This window comes from Nycticebus coucang, chromosome 17 (assembly GCF_027406575.1).
Source record: "Nycticebus coucang isolate mNycCou1 chromosome 17, mNycCou1.pri, whole genome shotgun sequence".
Taxonomy (NCBI): domain Eukaryota; kingdom Metazoa; phylum Chordata; class Mammalia; order Primates; family Lorisidae; genus Nycticebus; species Nycticebus coucang.
In genome coordinates this window covers 86,986,089-87,004,853 of record NC_069796.1, presented here as the reverse complement: position 1 = coordinate 87,004,853, position 18,765 = coordinate 86,986,089, and the positions used below count along the sequence as shown (strand labels likewise).

General features: G+C 43.7%; 1 protein-coding gene across 3 annotated transcripts in view; it reads left to right on the top strand.

The window, feature by feature from the left end:
- TBC1D14 (TBC1 domain family member 14) overlaps nucleotides 1-18,765 on the top strand; it is a 156,696-nt gene that overhangs the window by 115,086 nt on the left and 22,845 nt on the right. For 2 of the 3 annotated variants that reach the window (XM_053567480.1, XM_053567482.1), the window contains 7 exons: nucleotides 1,984-2,066; nucleotides 3,924-4,041; nucleotides 6,860-6,966; nucleotides 11,345-11,425; nucleotides 12,377-12,471; nucleotides 17,380-17,451; nucleotides 18,342-18,470. In XM_053567480.1, coding sequence (XP_053423455.1) covers nucleotides 1,984-2,066; nucleotides 3,924-4,041; nucleotides 6,860-6,966; nucleotides 11,345-11,425; nucleotides 12,377-12,471; nucleotides 17,380-17,451; nucleotides 18,342-18,470 — 685 coding nt within the window. The remainder of the gene's footprint in view (nucleotides 1-1,983; nucleotides 2,067-3,923; nucleotides 4,042-6,859; nucleotides 6,967-11,344; nucleotides 11,426-12,376; nucleotides 12,472-17,379; nucleotides 17,452-18,341; nucleotides 18,471-18,765) is intronic. The other variant, XM_053567481.1, reaches the window with a different exon arrangement.

Sequence of the window (18,765 nt, the reverse complement as noted above, 5' to 3'; positions counted from 1 at the left end):
CATTAGAAAAGAGCTAGGATTACAAGAGGGAAAAGGTCAGCTGCAATCACTTATTATTTTATTATTTCCTATATTAAAATGTGTTCTGTAATGATAGTAAATGAAACATTTGGAGAATTGTCTTTTAACACAGAAGTTTTGACCAGGATTTCCCATTCAGATGATTTTCCTTTTTAATTTAGCATTTTAAAATACTCTATTGATATCTAAGAGCAGAAGATGAAAAAAAGAAAGAAAAAAATTACAGTCCTCAAGTAGGTATTACAAATGATAGGTTTATAGCCGGGTATGGTGGCTCATGCCTGTAATCCTAGTACTCTGGAAGGATGAGGCAGGAGGATCGCTTGAGCTCAGGAATTCAAGACCAGCCTGAGCAAGAGTTGGACTCCCTCTCTACTAAAAGAATAGTCTAGCATTGTGGTAGATGCGTGTAGTCCCAGCTACTCAGGGGGCTGGGGCAGGAGAATTGTTTGAACCTAGGAGTTTGAGGACCTAGGCTGACCACTGCACTTTGCCCAGGTCAACAGATGAGACTCTGTCTCACCAGAAAAACCCCAAACCAAACAAAAGCAATGATAGGTTTGGAACTATAGGAAACACTGGAGGTAACGTACACTAAAGTGTGTGTTTTGGAGGTGCCTTGATATTTTAGCACAATTTCTGGACTAGCCTACTGGCTTTTTGGGATCTGCATTAAGCAGCCTGTGGGTGATCTTAGGCAGGTCCTCATCTCTCTCTGGGCCTCTGGTTTCCTACCATATGGTAAAGAGATGGGGCTTGGAGATCTTAGTGGAGTACCAGGGATTATGCCATTGTACCAGGTCACAATTTCCCTATTTCTACATTTTCTATAGATTAGAACATTATGTTTGAACAGATAGTCCCCAGTTTAAAAAAAGAAAAGTGAAAGTGAGAGACTTTATTTAACAAATGCAATCAGTGTAACCTAATTCTTTGGTACCCTCAACGAATCCTAAACAATTAAAAAAAAAAAATTCAGAGAAAATAATTTGGTTAAAGTTAAAAAAGAAAAGAAAAAGGATGTTGTAGAACCTCCTTAATTAACCCCTAAGGTCCCAGCTATCCCTGTCATTTAAAATTGGTGAAACCTAAAGAAGAAATGTTTCCTATTTAATTCTTGGTCCTTGAAAATTGTGTGTATGTGGAGGAGAGAAAGCCTGCTTGGGAGGACTAAAAGTTAGGTACAGAACAGTATTAAAGACTTTGTGCTGTGGAGGCCAGTCCCTGTAATGACTGAAACGTGAACTGGGGTGTGCCATGTTCTGCCGCAAGTGACAGCTGTTCAAAATGTGGATCTCATGGGAGGGTACAAGGAGCCAGATGCTGTTGCCCTCCCAGTAATTCCAGTGCCAGCAATTTCACAAGTATGTTTCTAAAAGAGAGCATGCAGGTTTTTTTGTTTTGTTTTAATAGGATTTGAAGGCTCATCCACTTTTTACATGCTTAGAACTGTGAAACTGCATAGCTAATGTGAAATTTGCATACTTAGAGAAACTGGTTTGTATAAACATGTAACAGATGCTGTTAGGGCACCATACTGCAAGGATTAACTGTTGACAGTTGTTAGTGTATTGTGGTCAAATCAAAATACACCAAAAAAGATTAAATGTTTCTTATTTGCATTGCAATTGTGGATAATTATTATTTTTCCTTTCTATTAATCATTATAATTCATTTGTTTTATAGTAAGTCTGCTTCACTTTTGTGAGAAAATATTTTAGTTTGTTGAAGAACTGTAATGTTTTTTTTTTTTTTTTGGCCGGGGCTGGGTTTGAACCCGCCACCTCAGGCATATGGGACCGGTGCCCTACTCCTTGAGCCACAGGTGCCGCCCAGAAGAACTGTAATGTTAAATTTAGGTTTTGGTCTTTGAGCTACACATTTTTTAGTAAATAATGCTTCAGGTTTTTTCTCAAAGACTTGATATTTACAAGGGTGAAAACCCATTTATTTCCTATCAAGAAATCTCCCTGCAAAACCAGCTGATGAAGCTCAGAAACACAGACAACAGTATGAAGAGATGGTGGTTCAGGCCAAAAAACGAGGTAATGGAATTCACACATGCGGTCGTATAAGGCAGAGTGAGATTTTGTGTATTTCTGGGCATTTTCTTTTTGCCTTTGGAGTCATAGAACCTGAACTTTGCCTAACTCTTTAATTCTTTGAAAGTTTTTGGCTTGGCGCCCATAGCACAGTGTTTACTACACCAGCCACATACACCGAGGGTGATGGGTTTGCCGGATCTGCCAAACAACTGACAACTAAAACAACAACAAGAAAAAAAATAGCCAGGTGTTGTGGTGGGTGCCTGTAGTCCCAGCTGCTTGGGAGGCTGAGGCAAGAAATTCACTTAAGCCCAAGAGTTTGAGGTTGCTGTGAGTTGTGATGCCACAGCACTCTACCGAGGGTGACACAGTGAGACTGCTCAAAAAAAAAAAAATAGAAATTTATAATTTTCAATCAAAAGTGCATGCTTCTATCCGTTCATGGTAGTTTTATTCAAGAAAATAACACCTTGGGCTATCCGTTCATGGTAGTTTTATTCAAGAAAATAACACCTTGGGCTCAGCACCTGTAGCTCAGCAGCTAGGGCGCCAACCATATACACCAGACTTGGCAGGTTCGATCCTGGCCCGAGCCTGCCAAACAACAATGACACCTACAATAACAACAACAAAAATAGCCAGATGTTGTGGCGGGTGCCTATAGTCCCAGTTACTTGGGAGGCTGAGGCCGGAGAATTGCTTAAGCCCAAGAGTTAGAGGTTGCTGTGAGCTATGGTGCTATGGTACTCTACTGAGGACAACACAGTGAGATTCTGTCTCAAAAAAAAAAAAAAGAAAGAAAGAAAACAATACCTTAAACTTACATGAGAAAAGAGATAGTACAGGATAAAAATACTAGAGAAAGCGTTAGTAATAATGACATGAAAAATTTCTTTCCCTCTCTGGGCTGCTTTCTATATTTACAAGATGTGATCAGATTTGATAAAATCCCTTACAATACCTAAAAAACTATTTTTGTAGCTATTTAAAAATATATATTAATATAATAAAATGTGATATATATGTACAATGGAATATCATTCAACCTTAAAAAGAAGGGAAATTCTGACTCCTGCTGCAACGTGGGTGAATCTTTAAGATAACATCCTATGTGAGATAGGCGGTCACAGAGGGACAAGTACTGTGCGTTCCCACTTAGGTGAGGTCCTGAGAGTGGTAAAGTTTACAGACACAGAAAGGAGAGTGGTGGTTGCCAGTGGCTGCGGGGGCGGGGTGGATGGGAAAGTTAAGTGTTTTGTGGGAACAAAGCTTCAGTTTGAGGAAACTGAGAAGCTTTGGTGGTGGTGGTGACGGCTGCACAGCATAATGCGTGTAGTTTATACCACTGAACTGTATTTAAAATAGTTAAGATGGTAAACTTTACATATACTTTATTGCAATAAAATAGTATATATAAACTAAATACGTGGTGTTTGTCTCAGAGTTGCTATTCATACATTGAATAATGCTCCAGCTGTGAGAAATCAACATGGAGGTTACATTGGGAAGGGGACGGGCAGGGAACACAGGTTTTGTTTCTGGTGTCCAGGTGACTTATGTTGTTTTGATGGTCGTTTCATTGGTTTTTCAATTTTGTGTTAATTGAATTGCATTCTTCTTTGTACACTTTTGTGTATGCATGTTATACCAAAAAAGCTCGTCAGAAAGTGGACTATGCCTAAGGATTCTAAAATCCATAGAGTATGAAGTGAGTCTTGAGAGATGAAGTTTGCTCTACTTTATTGTCATTTTCTTGGTGCTTTTGTAGTGTGACTGTTTAAGAAAAATCACCTAGCTTAAAAATAGTGGCTGTTAGTTAATAGATGTGTTTTTTTCCTTTTTAATTGTGATTTCTAGAACTGAAAGAAGCCCAGCGGAGGAAAAAGCAGCTGGAAGAAAGGTGCAGAGTAGAGGAAAGCATTGGAAACGCTGTTCTTACTTGGAATAATGAAATTTTACCTAACTGGGAAACAATGTAAGAAATGACAGAGTGGGTACTGCAGGTCTTTTCTTTCTTGAATCGTTTGGTTGCAGCATCACCGTTATAGCTCAGAGAAAACCTTTGATGTAGTAAGTTCAAGTTGCAGAGTCTCCCTTCACTTCTGCCTTGGTTCAGCCCTTGCTCTCTCTTTCTTGGATACTCTGCCAGCCACTTTCCCTCCTTTGCAATTCATCTTCTACTCATCTGCTGAGCCGGCTTGCTTTTTTTAATCTTTTTTTTTTTTTTTTTTTTTAAGAGACAGAGTCTTACTTTGTCGCCCTCAGTAGAGTGCTGTGGTATCACAGCTCACAGCTCCAGCTCTTGTGCTTAGGCTTTTCTCTTGCTTCAGTCTCCTGAGTACCTGGGACTACAGGCGCCTGCCACAACACCCGGCTATTTTTTGTTGCAGTTTGACCAGGGCTGGGTTCAAACCCGCCACCCTCGGTATGTGGGGCTGGCGCTCTACTCACTGAGCCACAGGCGCCACCCCTGCTGAGCTGTCTTTCTAAAGCACAAGTTGGTGTCACTTCCCCACTTGAAATTCTGGCAACTTCCTATGATTCTTAGTGTAAAATTTAAATCCTTGCTTTAACTGGTGGACCCTTTTCTAGATGGCTTGCCCTTCCTCTGCGTCTTTACCCCTCATCTCTGCTCTGCTTGGATAGATCCCTCTCCCCAGGGAGCTGCCTAGAGGTGTTGCTGCTTTCAATTCTTAGGGCCTTTGTATGTTCCATTCCTGGTGCTCTTGCCCTGCACCTCCTTGTCCTGCTCTCTTCTGCGTGGTTTTTGTTTTGAGACAGAAACCTCTGATGACTAGGCCCAAGTGCCATGGCATTAGCTTGGCTCATAGCACCCTTGGAATCCTGGGTTCAGGCAATTCTCCTGTCTGAGCCTCATGAGGGGCTGGGATTACAGATGCCTGACATGATGACTGGCTAAGTTTTCTATCTTCAGTAGAGACGGGGTCTTGCTCTTGCTCAGGCAGGTCTCAAACTCCTGAGCTCAAGCGATCCTCCTGCCTTGACCTCTCAGAGTGCTAGGATTACAGGCGTGAGCACTGTGCCCAGCTTCTCCTCATGGAAGACTTGCTGCCCCCATCCTGGCTGGAAGTGACTGTGGAAGTCTCTGGGAACACTCCTCTGGGCAGCTGTCTGCTCGAGCTTGTCCTCTTCCCTCTGAGGGTGGAGGCCAGGTCTTCTTTGGTGAAAACCCGAGTATCAGTGGTGTGTGTACCCAGCAAAGTTTGGCAGCTCCTGTTATCTTTACATCTGAGAGACAGCTATAGGTCTGGTTTTTCTTAACTGCAAGTTCAGAATAGGTAGAGACCAGTATATGAGCAGTAGTCCCAGGGCTGTACACAGAAGCACCCAGCAAGCCTGGATGCCAGCTTTCCTATGCTTTAGCCCCACATGTCAGAAAGTTGGAGAACTCACTTATGACACTCACCAGGTTGTCACTTAAACTGCAGAAGTCAGATGGCCCTATTGAGGGTCTTCATGAGGAAAATAAAGTCTGAGCCTGCCCTCAAAAGCATTTCACACTTGTTCTTAAATAGGTCCCAGTAGCAACAGTAGAGCTTCTCAGAACCTTTGCCACCCCCTGAGAGGTGCAGGACCCACCCTGGTCCATCCTACAGTGTTCTGTGTTTGGTGTGATCTGAGTGCACACCCTTGCAGCAGCTACCATTGAATGCCATGTACTCTACCAGGCACCGTGTGGGTGCTTAGGTACTTCATCCTACTTACTCTTCACAACATGCTCTTGATTTTATTTTTATCTATCTACCTACCTACCTACCTTTTTGAGATAGAGTCTCACTTTGTTGCCTTCAGTAAAGTACTCTGGCATCATAGCTCACAGCAACCTCAAACTCTTGGACTCACACAATACTCTTGTCTCAGTTTTTTATTTTCAGTAGAAATAGGGTCTCCCTCTTGCTCAGGCTGGTCTCAAACTCTTGAGCTCAAGCAGTCCACCTGCCTCAGCCTCCCAGAGTGCTCGGATTACAGGCATGAGCCACCGTGTCCAGTCATACTCCTGATTTTAGAGAGATTGTACAGAGGTTCAGAGAAGGAAAGTACTTTGCCCCAGATTCCGCAGGTAAGGGTGAAATTAGGATGCAACCTGGTTTCTGCAGCCTCAAAAAGCCTGTCTCTTCCACTGTGCTGCATTCAGGAGCACATTGGGAGAGTCTGCAGAACCTTTACCTCGTCCAGTTTTTTGGCAGTGTGTGTTCATTGAGACCAACAGTCCTGAACGTCTTTGTGCAGTTCAGAATGTTCTGAATCAGCAGAGTTCTTCTCCACAATTAGTTTGGGAGCTCACACCTGTGTGTGCATTGGTGTGGTAGCTGTCAGGACTCACCTCTCAGCCTGCCTCTCGGGGTCCTTGGGGGTCTACCTTCTACCCCAGCTCTGCAGGGGCACTGTCTGCCACTCCTCACCTGGACACAGAGATTTGCACTTTCTGTAGGAGGCCAGGAAATTTCTTGTTTCTATGTTTTCTACTCAGAAACTTCTTCCCATCATTCATGTGCTTAAATTGCTACCAGTCATTTAGAGTTTGGGTCCAGAATAGTGCCCTGGGCCCTCTGGTTTATTCTTTTCTCTGCTGTGCTGTACCCTTCAACACCTGTCACTACAGTCGCCCAGTGAAAGGGAATTGTCGATCTGATCTTTACAGAATCCTGGCCAGTTAGTTCCCTGAGGCTTATATAATTGTGCATCCTTACTTCTGGTAGTTTGGGGCTAGGTAGACAACTATTTACTTGTGGAGAACCAACTCTTAAACTCATGCTTCCATTTTTATACAGGTGGTGCTCTAGAAAAGTTCGAGATTTATGGTGGCAGGGAATCCCTCCAAGTGTGAGAGGCAAAGTCTGGAGCTTAGCCATTGGCAACGAGTTAAATATCACCCACGGTGAGTGGCTTTCATGATCCTAGGCCTGGGAATCGATCCCCTGGGTCCTATGGCTTTTTCTGTCCCTTCTGCCCTTTTGGGAAGAATGGCAGCCATTGCCATGAAGCTGTGTCCTTTGAGAGCCCAGGTGATTGTGTCCTGGAGAAGAGGGGGCAGCGGGGAGGCCTGGGTTTATTTAGTCCTTGGTGCTTCAGTTACTTGGTAGTTCAGAGCAAAAGCCGGGATAAAGGGGTTAGTGGAGATGGGTCTTATTATCAGCGTGAGGTACCGTAGGATCATTTACCAAAGTCCTGTTTAGGCCAGCCTTCACTGTGACATGAATGTGGGCCAAGGCAGTGGCTCTTTCCATGCAGATTTTTTTTTTTTTTTTTTTTTTGAGACAGAGTTTCTTTGTGTCATCCTCCGTAGAGCGCTGTGGCGTCACAGCTCACAGCAACCTGCAACTCTTGGGCTTTAGCGATTCTCTTGCCTCAGACTCCCAAGTAGCTGGGACTACAGGTGCCCAGCCACAATGCCTGGCTATTTTTGTTGTTGTAGTTGTTAATTGTTTTAGCAGGCCCAGGCCGGGTTTGAACCCACCAGCCCTGGTGCATGTGGCCAGCGCCCTAACCTCTGAGCTATGGGCGCTGAGCCTTTCCATGAAGATGTTTATTGTATTAGGGGTATCTGTTTTTTTTGTGGGAGCTTTTTTCCTGGGACAACTTCCTGTGCTAGGACTGGGGTCTTAGGCCCTGGTATCTTAAGCCTGGGAAGTTGTATGAGAGCTGTGCTTGCCGTTCTCACTCAGTCTGTATCTCTTCTGCCAGACGGAATTCACTTATGGTGTGTCCCAGGCTCTCTGTGGCCACAGCGAAATCAGCAGCAGGAGCTCCCGGGCTTAAAATCCAGTGCTTAGTAAATGGTAGTTGTTCCTTCTCGTTTCTGTCTCCCTGCCTGCGCTTGAAGCTGCAGAAGGACAGGGACGCCTCCCTGTTAAGGCTCATGGAGTTGATGATGCAGTTTCAACTCTGGTGAAGGCCTTGGACTTTAAAACAGATTGATTTGTATCTTCCCACTCTTCGTTGGTGTTTCTGTTGCTGTCTTTATCTTGAAGAGCGTCAGCAGTTAGTTGGGTACATACTGACCGCTGTGCAGCGGGACCCTGAGGAGGGAACGTGGGAGCAGTGAACACCTCCAGATTAGCCTCCAGAACACCTTTTGGCTAATGCATATCTGCCAGAAATTGATGTTAACATCTTTACATGAGAAGATGTATAGCATTTAACTTATGGATTTTTTAAAAGCATCCTCAGAATTTGAGGTTTGAAGAAATTGCTGAACATGTATTTTAGTCCATGTTCTTGAAAATTTCTAAACTCTGTCAGTAACCCTGTCTCTGCAAATTGAATGTAAGACACAGTACTTTGTATGTCTGTGTGTGTTCTACATTTTGGTTCTCTCTGGTGACTGGGTTGCTTTCTTAAAATTAAACCTTCTGTGGACCGTATTATAGTAGGTTGGGCTGACTAGCTAATTAATCACTTGCATGTCTTGAGTGTTTGTCTAAATCCTGTGTTTAGCTCATTCTGTTTAAACTGTGTCTGTCTTCTGTGATCAACTGGTTAATGTCAGTGGCCCCAGTAGAACTCACACTCAGGGGCCTCATCTGCTGTGCTCTCTGCCAGCTCAGGTCTCGGCACATGGCAGGCCCTCAGGAAATATTTGTTGAGTGAATGAATGACACATTATTGGGTCCTACTTAATTTTTTTTTTTTTTTTGAGACAGAGTTTCACTTTGTCACCCTCAGTAGAGTGCCATGGCCTCACAGCAGCCTCACACTCTTGGGCTACAGTCATCCTCTTGCCTCAGCCTCCTGAGTAGCTGGGACCACAGGCGTCCGCCACAACGCCCAGCTTTCTTTTCTTTTGTTGCAGTTGTCATTGCTGTCCTGGCTGGCCAGGGCCGGGTTCGAGCCCACCACCCTCGGTGTATGGGGCCAGCGCCCTACCCACTGAGCCACAGGCACTGCCAGATCCTACTTAATTTTACTTTTACCACATCTCCAAACTGGTGTAAGAACACAAATGATCTTGGATTCCAGTTGTTGAGTACTAGGGATCATGTTAGGTTCTTCACTTGTGTGCCTGATTTAATATAGACAGTGATCTTGACCTCATTTTTCTCCTTTTTTTTTTTTTGAAACAAAGTCTCACTGTAGAGTGCAGTAGCATCAGCCCAGCACACAGCAACCTCAAACTCCTAGGCTCAAGCGAAACTCTTGGGTTAGCCTCCCGAGTAGCTGAGACTATAGGTGCCAACCACAATGCCTGGCTAAGTTTTCTGGTTTTAGTAGAGATGTGTTCTTGTTCTTGCTCAGGCTGGTCTCCAACTCTTGACCTCAAGCGATCCTCCCACCTCACCGTCCCAGGGTTCGAGGATTACAGGTGTGAGACACTGTACTTGGCTTCCATTTTCCTCTTGGGAACATTTAGCATAGTGAAAAGGCAGGGTACCATACCTCAGGTCTCATGGCTAGTATGTGTGGGGCAGGATTATGATTCCAGCCCTAGTTGATTCTGAAGCCCATATTTTGACTTGGGAAGCCCCAGAGTTTTGTTCTTTTTGTGGTTATTCAATCGGAAAGTTACTGAAAGTCACCCTAATAGTACTATTAAAACTTCGCTCTTCAGAGAGAGAAAGGAGGAGAGAAGGGTAGGGGAAAGGAAGAACAGAGAGAGGGTGGGGTCTCGGTGTGTGACACACCTTCTGGGGGGCAAGACACAATTGTAAGAGGGACTTTACCTAACAAATGGAATCACTGTAACCTGGTTTCTTGTACCCACAATGAATCCCCAACAATAAAAAAACAAAAAACAAAAAACTTTGCTCTTGAGGCCTATGTAACTCTTGAACTTTGAAATTGGGCCAGGTTGTCTGGGAAGAAGTTGTAGCTGTTCTGAACCACCCAGCCCACCCCAAAATGTGCACTAATAAAACCATGAGGGAGAGTTTTAAAATTCTGACACTTTTTTACCTGGAGGCAGCTGGCCTCTAACTGTCGAATACTTCATGTGGGAAGTAGTTCCCTCCCTCATGGTCACAGCCACATAGTGGCTTTTACTCATTTCCTGCCAAAAAGACCAAAGCTTGGCCTGCCTCATGGAGGTTAAGAGCAGGCAAAGGTTCCCCTGGGTGCTATAGCCATGAGCTCAGAGCACTTCCAGATAAGTTCTAGAGTGATCGTGCTGAGGTGCTGCCTTGTGAATGGTGATGCTGTGAAACTGCACTTCGTGACCACGCCTCCGTGGTAGACCACCATAGATTGTAAGTTGGATTCTTTACAAGTCTGAACAAGGGGCTTTAATCAAGATTTTACTTGTTGGATTATAACGTTATTAGAATTTGAGGTACATGTTGATAAAATAGCATGTATTGCCCAGAAGGCAGGTGTGCGCGACTTTATTTTCCAAAAGTAAGGATGGAAAAAAAATCAAGCTGATGAAAATTCTGTGGGTGGCTACAGTTAAAGTTTGTGATTGACTAGTGATTATTAATGCTCTGAAACAACTGGGAGCTGGAAAACATCAAAAGCCAGAGGAACAGGAGGCAGCTAGGACTGGATGGGTAGGGGATCAGGGCTCTGAGAAAGAACTTGGCGGGTTCAGTTTACATTGTTGCTGCTTGAAAGAATGGGGCATGCATATACCCATGGAGGTCTGTGCAAAAAAGTACATTTTGTGAGCATGAACTATTATTTAACTACTACAAAACTACCCAAGAAGAACTGTCAAGTAAATTCTAAATGTGGAGATTTTATGACGGTCGTGATCCTTCTCTGCCAGCAAGAGTCCTTATTTTTTTGAAGCCCCTAGCCATTCCTGGGATCTGCTCCCACCCCTGTTTCACTTCAGGCAGCAAGAATAGGAGGCCTGTGCCAGGGCAGAGCAATTCCATAGTGTCTTTAATTTGAAACCAGGTGGTTTTCTGCTGCTCCTTTCCTGCTCTCTTCATTAGTCAGGTGTTCACTGGTCCCAGGGCTCTGCATCAGTCCTTTGTGGTTTGTTCTGGATGCAGAGATAAGCGAGAGACCTAGGTGCTCACAGTCTGGTAGAGGCAATGGACGAATCACAGATCAAGACAAGATAGTTTTGTGGGTGGGTCACATAATAGAGGTAAATACCAAGTGATGGTTTTCTGTATGGATGTGTCTTTAACCAGTGGAAATACTTCCAGGCCAAGTTGAGGGGGAATTGTCTAAGTAACCTATTTAGTGTGCAATGAAGCCTATTATAATTGAACTTCAATATTTAAAGGAGATAGTAGTGTGTTTTCTGGTATTTGTGAGGAAAAATACTCACATGCTTACAAAAGACTTAACCAGAGGCTTTTTTCCCCCAGAGCTTTTTGACATCTGTCTTGCCCGAGCCAAGGAGAGGTGGCGGTCCCTTCGCACAGGAGGTTCTGACGTGGAGAGTGAAGGTAAGGCCCTCCTCAGTCCTCTTGCAGTCCAGATGCTGCTTTGGGCGGTTGTGTGGCATCCTTTGTTACGTAGCAGAGTGCACAGCACTGCATCTGTGGGTGAAATGGATTCTACAAGTTCACAGGAAAGGGGATTTTTGAGGCAAAAATTAAAGGAAAAAAACTTTTATACAAAACAGAACATACCAGTTCCTGAGAGGTTTTTATGTCCTAATGTGTTGGAGGGCTGGTCGTAACCAGTTTCTTTTCCATAACAGCTGTTGACATGATTTGCAATAGCCTGGTGCCTGGGATTCGTTTACTGTTGACTTGTAGAGGATGATTGGAACTACTTCCAAAGAAGCAAGAGCACTGATGAGTGCTAGATTATGCTTTTAGAATTTTCCATAATGCTCAAGAATGATTACTTCTCTTGGTTAAAAAGTATGTTTTTAATTGAACTTTTCTTATAGTCTTTGTGATATTAGAATTCAAAAAAAACAACAAAGTTATCCCTGAGTATTTGTTAGAAGTATTACACAAGCGTAGTACTGTAATAGCTCCTAAATGTACTAAGTTTATGCCAGTGATGTTTGAGATCACGTAAGGATTTTTTGGTGGTTTATTTTCTTTAAATGGTTGGAGTTCATTTGTGTGTATTCCTCTGCTTATCATTATTTCCCACTGATTGTTGATGAACAGTAACATCAAATTAGATTTTGATTTCACACTCTAGAAAATATCAAACAGTGATCTAACTCGTGCCATAGGAATTTTCCTTCCCTAATATAAGAAACTCTATAAACTGTTACATACTCTGAAGGTGGACTTTATTTCTTATGTCAAGATGTAATTAGATCAGCATACTTCTAGAGAACTTCTTTGTTTCATTCCTATAAAACTTCAAAGCCTCATAATTAGTCCACACTCATGCCACTGATGAGTGTAATGACTTTTGACATCTTCTGGCAGATGCTGGGTTTTCAGCAGCAGACAGAGAAGCTAGTCTGGAGCTTATTAAACTGGACATTTCTAGAACGTTTCCTAATCTCTGCATTTTCCAGCAAGTAAGTGGTGGTGATTTGTTGCTTTCAAGTATGTTTTATCTAAAATTCATAGATGTCAAACTGCATGTATCTGTAATCAAGTTCAAAAAGTACTTAGGTATTTAGAAAGTGGGGATGGGGGTAGGGTGAGTCTTACTGTTAATACATTTATACTTTTTCAAATAATTGTAAACTGATCCTTTCCAACAAATATTTAACACGGCCATACTGTTTCTTTTAAAGCTGTTCCTGCCCTCCTTTTGAGGAGCCTCTGAAGGTCTAGCACAGGAAGGGCCCTGTGAGCGCCCTTGCCAGGCTGGGCTTTCCTCAGGGCTCTTTTGTCTTCAGCATTGTACTGCTCAGCAGCTCCCACTGGGCAGGACTTTGTGGTGTGACTGGCTTTGGCTTCTATGAGCCCAGTGTGGCGAGCCTGATGGAGAAAGGGAGATGATTGGCAGCCTTGGTGTAGCCAGGGCAGGTGGCTGAGCAGAGATGGTGGGGATTCTGAGCAGGTGTTCCCAGTGACGTCGCTGTGAACACTGTGGGAGATAAGACATACTCCTTCGATGGCAGTGAGAATGGAATGAAGCCTCTCTGTGGGCATTTGAGCATAAGTCGGGGCTACCAGCAGTAGTTTGTAGAGTCCTCTGAGCAGAGCTGTTCCAGCACCTTCTTTGACCCTGTGGACCTTTATCTAGGCATCTTATTTGACCCCTCATCCATTCTGTAATGGGTTGTTGTAGAAGGTCGTCCTTTAAGAATATCTTGCGTCTGTCCCTTCTCTCTCCTCACTGCTAAGTTTAGCTCACATTCTCATCTTTTTGGTCTACCGCACCAGCCTCCCCTCATCTTTTCTGCTTTTCACCTTATTGCCTCTAGAACAGACTCGGAATTTCTAGTCTTGACACGGTCATGTGCAGGTTGCTAAAATCATGCCTTTCATGCAATAGGTAACTAGTAAAGGGTAGTGGAATAAATTAGAACAAATCAGTTGAGTGGCCCCTAGAATGAGCAGGCCTGGAGATGTAGGGGCTAGGTAGGCTTAGCAGGACTGTGATTGTGTCCAGGCACTTTGATAGCCCAGGTCAGGGAAGGCTCCTCCTTGTGGTGGTGTGGGGTTGGAGTGGAGTGGTCGAGGGTGGACGGTGGGGGAGGGGTCAGGGACGGGAATCACAAGGGAAGGAAGCTGCTCTCACACTGTGCTTAGGTTTGAATAGCAGTATAATCGGAGAACAGGGAGGGCATTCCAGGCAGAAGATGAACTAGAATGGAAGCATCAAACAGCTGATCATGCAGGGAATCTCCAGTTCTTTTGGAAGAGAGAACTTTGCTAAAGGGATGAATAGAGCAGACATTGTTCAGCTTCACACAGCCTACTTACAAACAGTTACTCTGTTGTGAGGTGGAAACCATCTGGGACAGGGGGTGGAAACTAGTGAGCTTGCTCCCTGTTCTGGAGGAGGGGGTGCTAAGGGCAGAGCTCTGAGGCACACTTGGCCTCTAGGTGAGAAGGGCAATCAGAGCCAGCATGGGGTCCAGAGCTGGCAGCATTGAAGCTGGGTATCATATGTGCTCTTGGAGGTGAGGACTGAGAAGAGACTTTAGCTTCCAGGATCAGGGAGTTTTGCCTTGTGAGAATAACTCAACAAAGCAGGGGACGTAAGAGCCTGAGTGTTGAGGGTCCAGAAGATAGGGCACTGCGCCCTGCCAGCTGGTTACAGTGTCCTGGGTCTGCAGGCCCACCCTGCTCCTTGCCCTTTTCCTCTCTGCTCCGGTTGCGGAGTTCCCTGTGGTTTTGCTGCTGTGATGTGGATCAGCTCAGGGCAGAGTGATGATCCCAGTGGTACCTGGTAGGATGTTCTTATTCTCTTGCTTCCCCCAATTTCTAAATCCAGTCAGAAACTTGAGTCTTCAGAAATCTTTGCAAAAGAGAAAAGGGAGCAAATCTACAAAACTACTAAAAGGTTTTGTCTGGGTGTTTGGTTTGTAAACCCCATGAGTGCTGTCCAGGTGTTTGGGCAGAATGTCAACTCTGAGCAGCCTGTTTTCTTTAGAAAGAGCTCACCCCTCTCCTGCCAGGCAGATTTCAGTTTTTTTGCTCATCTTTCTCCTCCCTAAGTCCAGAGTCCTCTTCCATTCTGTACTCACAGTTTGTGTTCCCCTTGCTGGGCTCTGGAGGAGGGCCCAGGCTCTATAGAAAGGAGTTTTACCTGTGATTTTAGACAGACTTGGGTTTGAATCCCAGACTTCCTTCCCGTTAGTCCTATGGCCTTGGGCAAGTCACTTAGTGTTTTTGAGCCTTAGTTGGTTCATCTGTGATATGGAGGTGATCTTACCAACCTAAGAGGGCTGTTGACAGTGCTTGGAACATAACAATTCTAGTTATTATTAAATATCTTTGAACATAATTTGAAACTAAAAGACAACTAAATTCAACTAAGGTTCAAGACTCATTTTGTGCCAGGCAGACACAAAAGCATGAGTGATGACAGAGTGGCTACAGCATCCAAGGGAGCTTGCATCCCTGACCTTGTAATCCAGTGTGGGATCTCACGGCCCTGGTAGAAAGTAGTTTAGAAACCTTTATAGTTAGCATTGATCAATGTGCTAAGAAGAAAGGGAAAATTCTGGCAGGACTGGTCTGAAGAAAGGGAGCAAAGAAAGTCTCAGATAACAGCTGGAGCAGGATTTCCTAAAATTCCTCTTAAAGTGTTACTTATGCAGGGTTCTTGAGGTACCTGTGGTTAGGAGGTTTAGGAGTTCATGTGATTGTAGACCTTGAGTGCTTCTTGAGTAGACACAGAGCCTGAGTTTATAATGAAGCCCCACAGAAGGCCAGGCACAGCTTTTTCGGTGAACCCCAGAATGTTTCTTACGGAGTATCTCTTAGGGACTCAGCTTCAGAATGTTGACCTTGAGAATCACTGAGTTATCATCTGCGAGTAGAAAGATGTGTTCAGTAGAGGAGGGGGGTGAATTCTAGGCTAGGGGTCTCTTTGGATGGAGTTGGGGACAGAAGAAGGCAGAGACGTCGCCTTTTCTTTTTGAGTTCCTTTGCATGTTTCTCTCTCAGTCTGTGATTCCCAAGGTTCTAAGTCTCATAAATGGGTAACATTAAAACAAACAAACAAACAAAAACAACAAAGGGCAGGGTGAGAGGGAAGTGTGGGGAAACAGAGATGTCCAGAACAAGTTAAAGGCATTTAAAATAAAGAACTACCATCTCCTAGCACCAAGTGAGAACGAAGGATATGATTACAATGGTAGAAAATCTTTTAAGTTAAAAGCATTTAGCTTTAAGAAAAGTTCAGTATCTGGTTCGGCGCCTGTGGCTCAAGAGCCTAAGGTGCCAGCCACATACACCTGAGCTGGCGGGTTCGAATCCAGCCCGGGCCTTCCAAACAACAATGACAGCTGCAACCAAAAAATAGCCGGGTGTTGTGGCGGGCGCCTGTAGTCCCAGCTACTTGGGAGGTAGAGGCAGGAGAATCACTTGAGCCTAGGAGTTGGAGGTTGCTGTGAGCTGTGATGCCATGGCACTCTACCCAGGCGATAGCTTGAGGCTCTGTCTCAAAAAAAAAAAAAAAGAGAGAAAAAAAGAAAAGTTTAGTGTCATAACTTGTATTTTTCTCATTTAGCCTCCAGCTTGGTAAGACTCTGCTATAGTCACACTAGTCCTTAAGTCGGCATTTGGTGCCACTTCCAATCCCCATTCCCTCTTTCTCAGCCCTGGTGGTGTATTTTTGCACTTTCATTGCTGTTTTTTTTTTTTTTTTCTTTTGTCCCTTTGTGATTTGGAAATGTCTCTTTTTTTTTCTTTTTCAATATGTGAGAATGTGATGGTCTGCAGGGCATTCTTTTGTAAGCCACCTGTGGTCACCCGTGGAGTGACTTCCCAGCCTCTTACTATGAGTGACTTATTCCCTGTGTTACTGGTAGGTACATGGTAGACAGGGACAGTGAGTGTAATCTGGGCTGAGCCAGTCTCTCATAGTGCCTTCTGACTTGGTAACATCAGTGTGAGGCATCTCTGCACTTTTTCCTATACTCAGTTGGAAAAAAAAAATTTAACACTTAAAAACAGTTGCAGTAGCAAGTGGAAGTCATGGTAGGATGGGAGAACTAAGAGAAAGAATGTTTGAAATAAAATGGTAGGGACAGGCTGGGCGTGGTGGCTCACACCTATAATCCTAGCACTCTGGGAGGCCGAGGCGGATGGATCGCCTGAGCTTACAGGTTCAGAATCATCCTGAGACAGAACAAGACTGTCTCTAAAAATAGCCGGGCATTGTGGCCAGCACCTGTAGTCCCAGCTATTCAGGAGGTTGAGACAAGAGAATCGCTTGAGCCCAAGAGTTTGAGGTTGCTGTGAGCTATGCCTCTATGGCACTCTACCAAGGGCGACAAAGTAAAACTTTATCTCAAAAAAAAGAAGAAAAGGTGGTGACTAGAACTTAAGACTTAGAATGTACTTCCTAAACCTGCCATTTAGAGTAACACAGAAGAAACAAAGAGAAAGAAAAGCAAGGGGATGGGAGGCAGAAGGCGTGGTCAGGATGATGGGCACAGCTGGGAGACTGAATGACAGTGGGCAGCCACCAGCTTTGAAGGACCCTGGGTCCTTGGCTCACCTGTTGAACTTTGAAGGGCACACAGCAGGAGCCAAGTTAAGCACACTTTTCTAGGGCAATGCTCGTATCTGACCACCAGCTTTTTTCAAAGCAGTTGTATGATTAAGACTTTTAAATTTGAGAATTGGTAGTTAGTTTATTAAATTACATATTGCATATAAAGCTGCTAGCAAAATGCTTGGCAAATAATTCCCCTCTGAAAATAGCAGGTATCGCTGGGCAGCAACAGCATCATGTGTTATCCTGAAAACTAACAATACTTAACGCGTGTGTTGTTTTGGTGTTGTTGACCCTTCAGGGCGGCCCATACCATGACATGCTGCACAGTGTTTTGGGTGCTTACACTTGCTACCGACCGGATGTGGGTTATGTAAGTCAAGTTTCTCAGTATTTTTAATGTTATTATCTTTAAAAAAAGTCAGATATTGTCCATTACAATTTAGCTGTAAATGTCAAGTTGAATGCCTTAGTTTTTTATTTTTATTTTTTTGAGTAGTATGAAGCCTCATGGTAAATGAGTTGATTCAGTTCTCAGTTTCCTCATAAATTAAGCCACATGGCTGTTCTGTGACATGTAATCACATTTTAATTAGATGTGATTTTCACTTTTGCATGTGATTTTAAAAAGTTTTAACCATTTTAAAAGCAATAACCATTTAAAAAAATGTTCTGGTATTTTTGCAGCTTAGGTGTGTATGTATGAGTGCATGGTTTCAAATTAAGCACACTAAGCTAGATATGTGTGTCTACAGCGCCAGGACACTATACATGCTAAAGGGTAGTATTTCAAATAAAGCGTAGTAGGAGGCCTGGTTTATGGTTTTCCATTTGGATGAGGTGAGGTGGGGTGGGGATGGAAGGAAAGCAGACCGGAAGCTGGTGTGGCAGAGTGGTGGCTCTGAGTAAGGGCAGGGGTGGTGGACAGGTGGGGTGGCTGTGCAGATACTTCTAGCATGGGGGCCTTTCGGTTCCTCCATAATAAAATCAGCAAGACTGGGAAGAGCCAGTAGAGGAAGGAGGCTGAAGAGAAGTGGGTTAAAGGGTACAAACGCACAGAAAGATAGAAGGAATTGGTGTTGATAGTAGAGATGGGGAACTACTTAACAAAAATGTATTGTACTCAGGCGTCCACCTTAAATATCCTGACTTGATCTTGGTGCATTATATACATGTAACACAATTTCACATGTACTTCATAAATTTGTACAAATAATAAAAGTAAAGAGCTGCTCTGATCATACCTTTTTCTCCTTCCCTCAGGTTCAGGGCATGTCCTTTATAGCAGCAGTGCTGATCTTGAACTTGGATACTGCAGATGCCTTTATTGCTTTTTCTAATCTTTTGAATAAACCCTGTCAAATGGCATTTTTCCGAGTGGATCATGGCCTTGTGAGTATTCTCTGTGTACACACCTTGGGTATTGTCTTTACACATGAAAAGTTGCCTAATCATTTGGTGGTAAAATAATAGGTTTTTCCTCTAGGAAGCGATGTATAGAATAAATAACACTATAGGATTATTTGGGCTTCGTAGAGAACTTAAATTTTAAAATGTTGCTAATAGCCATGTATATCAGTTGCTTAATGCATTCTTTCGGAAAGCTAGCACCTGTATTTCTGAAAACATATTCTTTAAATCAAGGAGGAGTGGCTCCTGCATAAACATCACACTTGTGTCAAAGTAG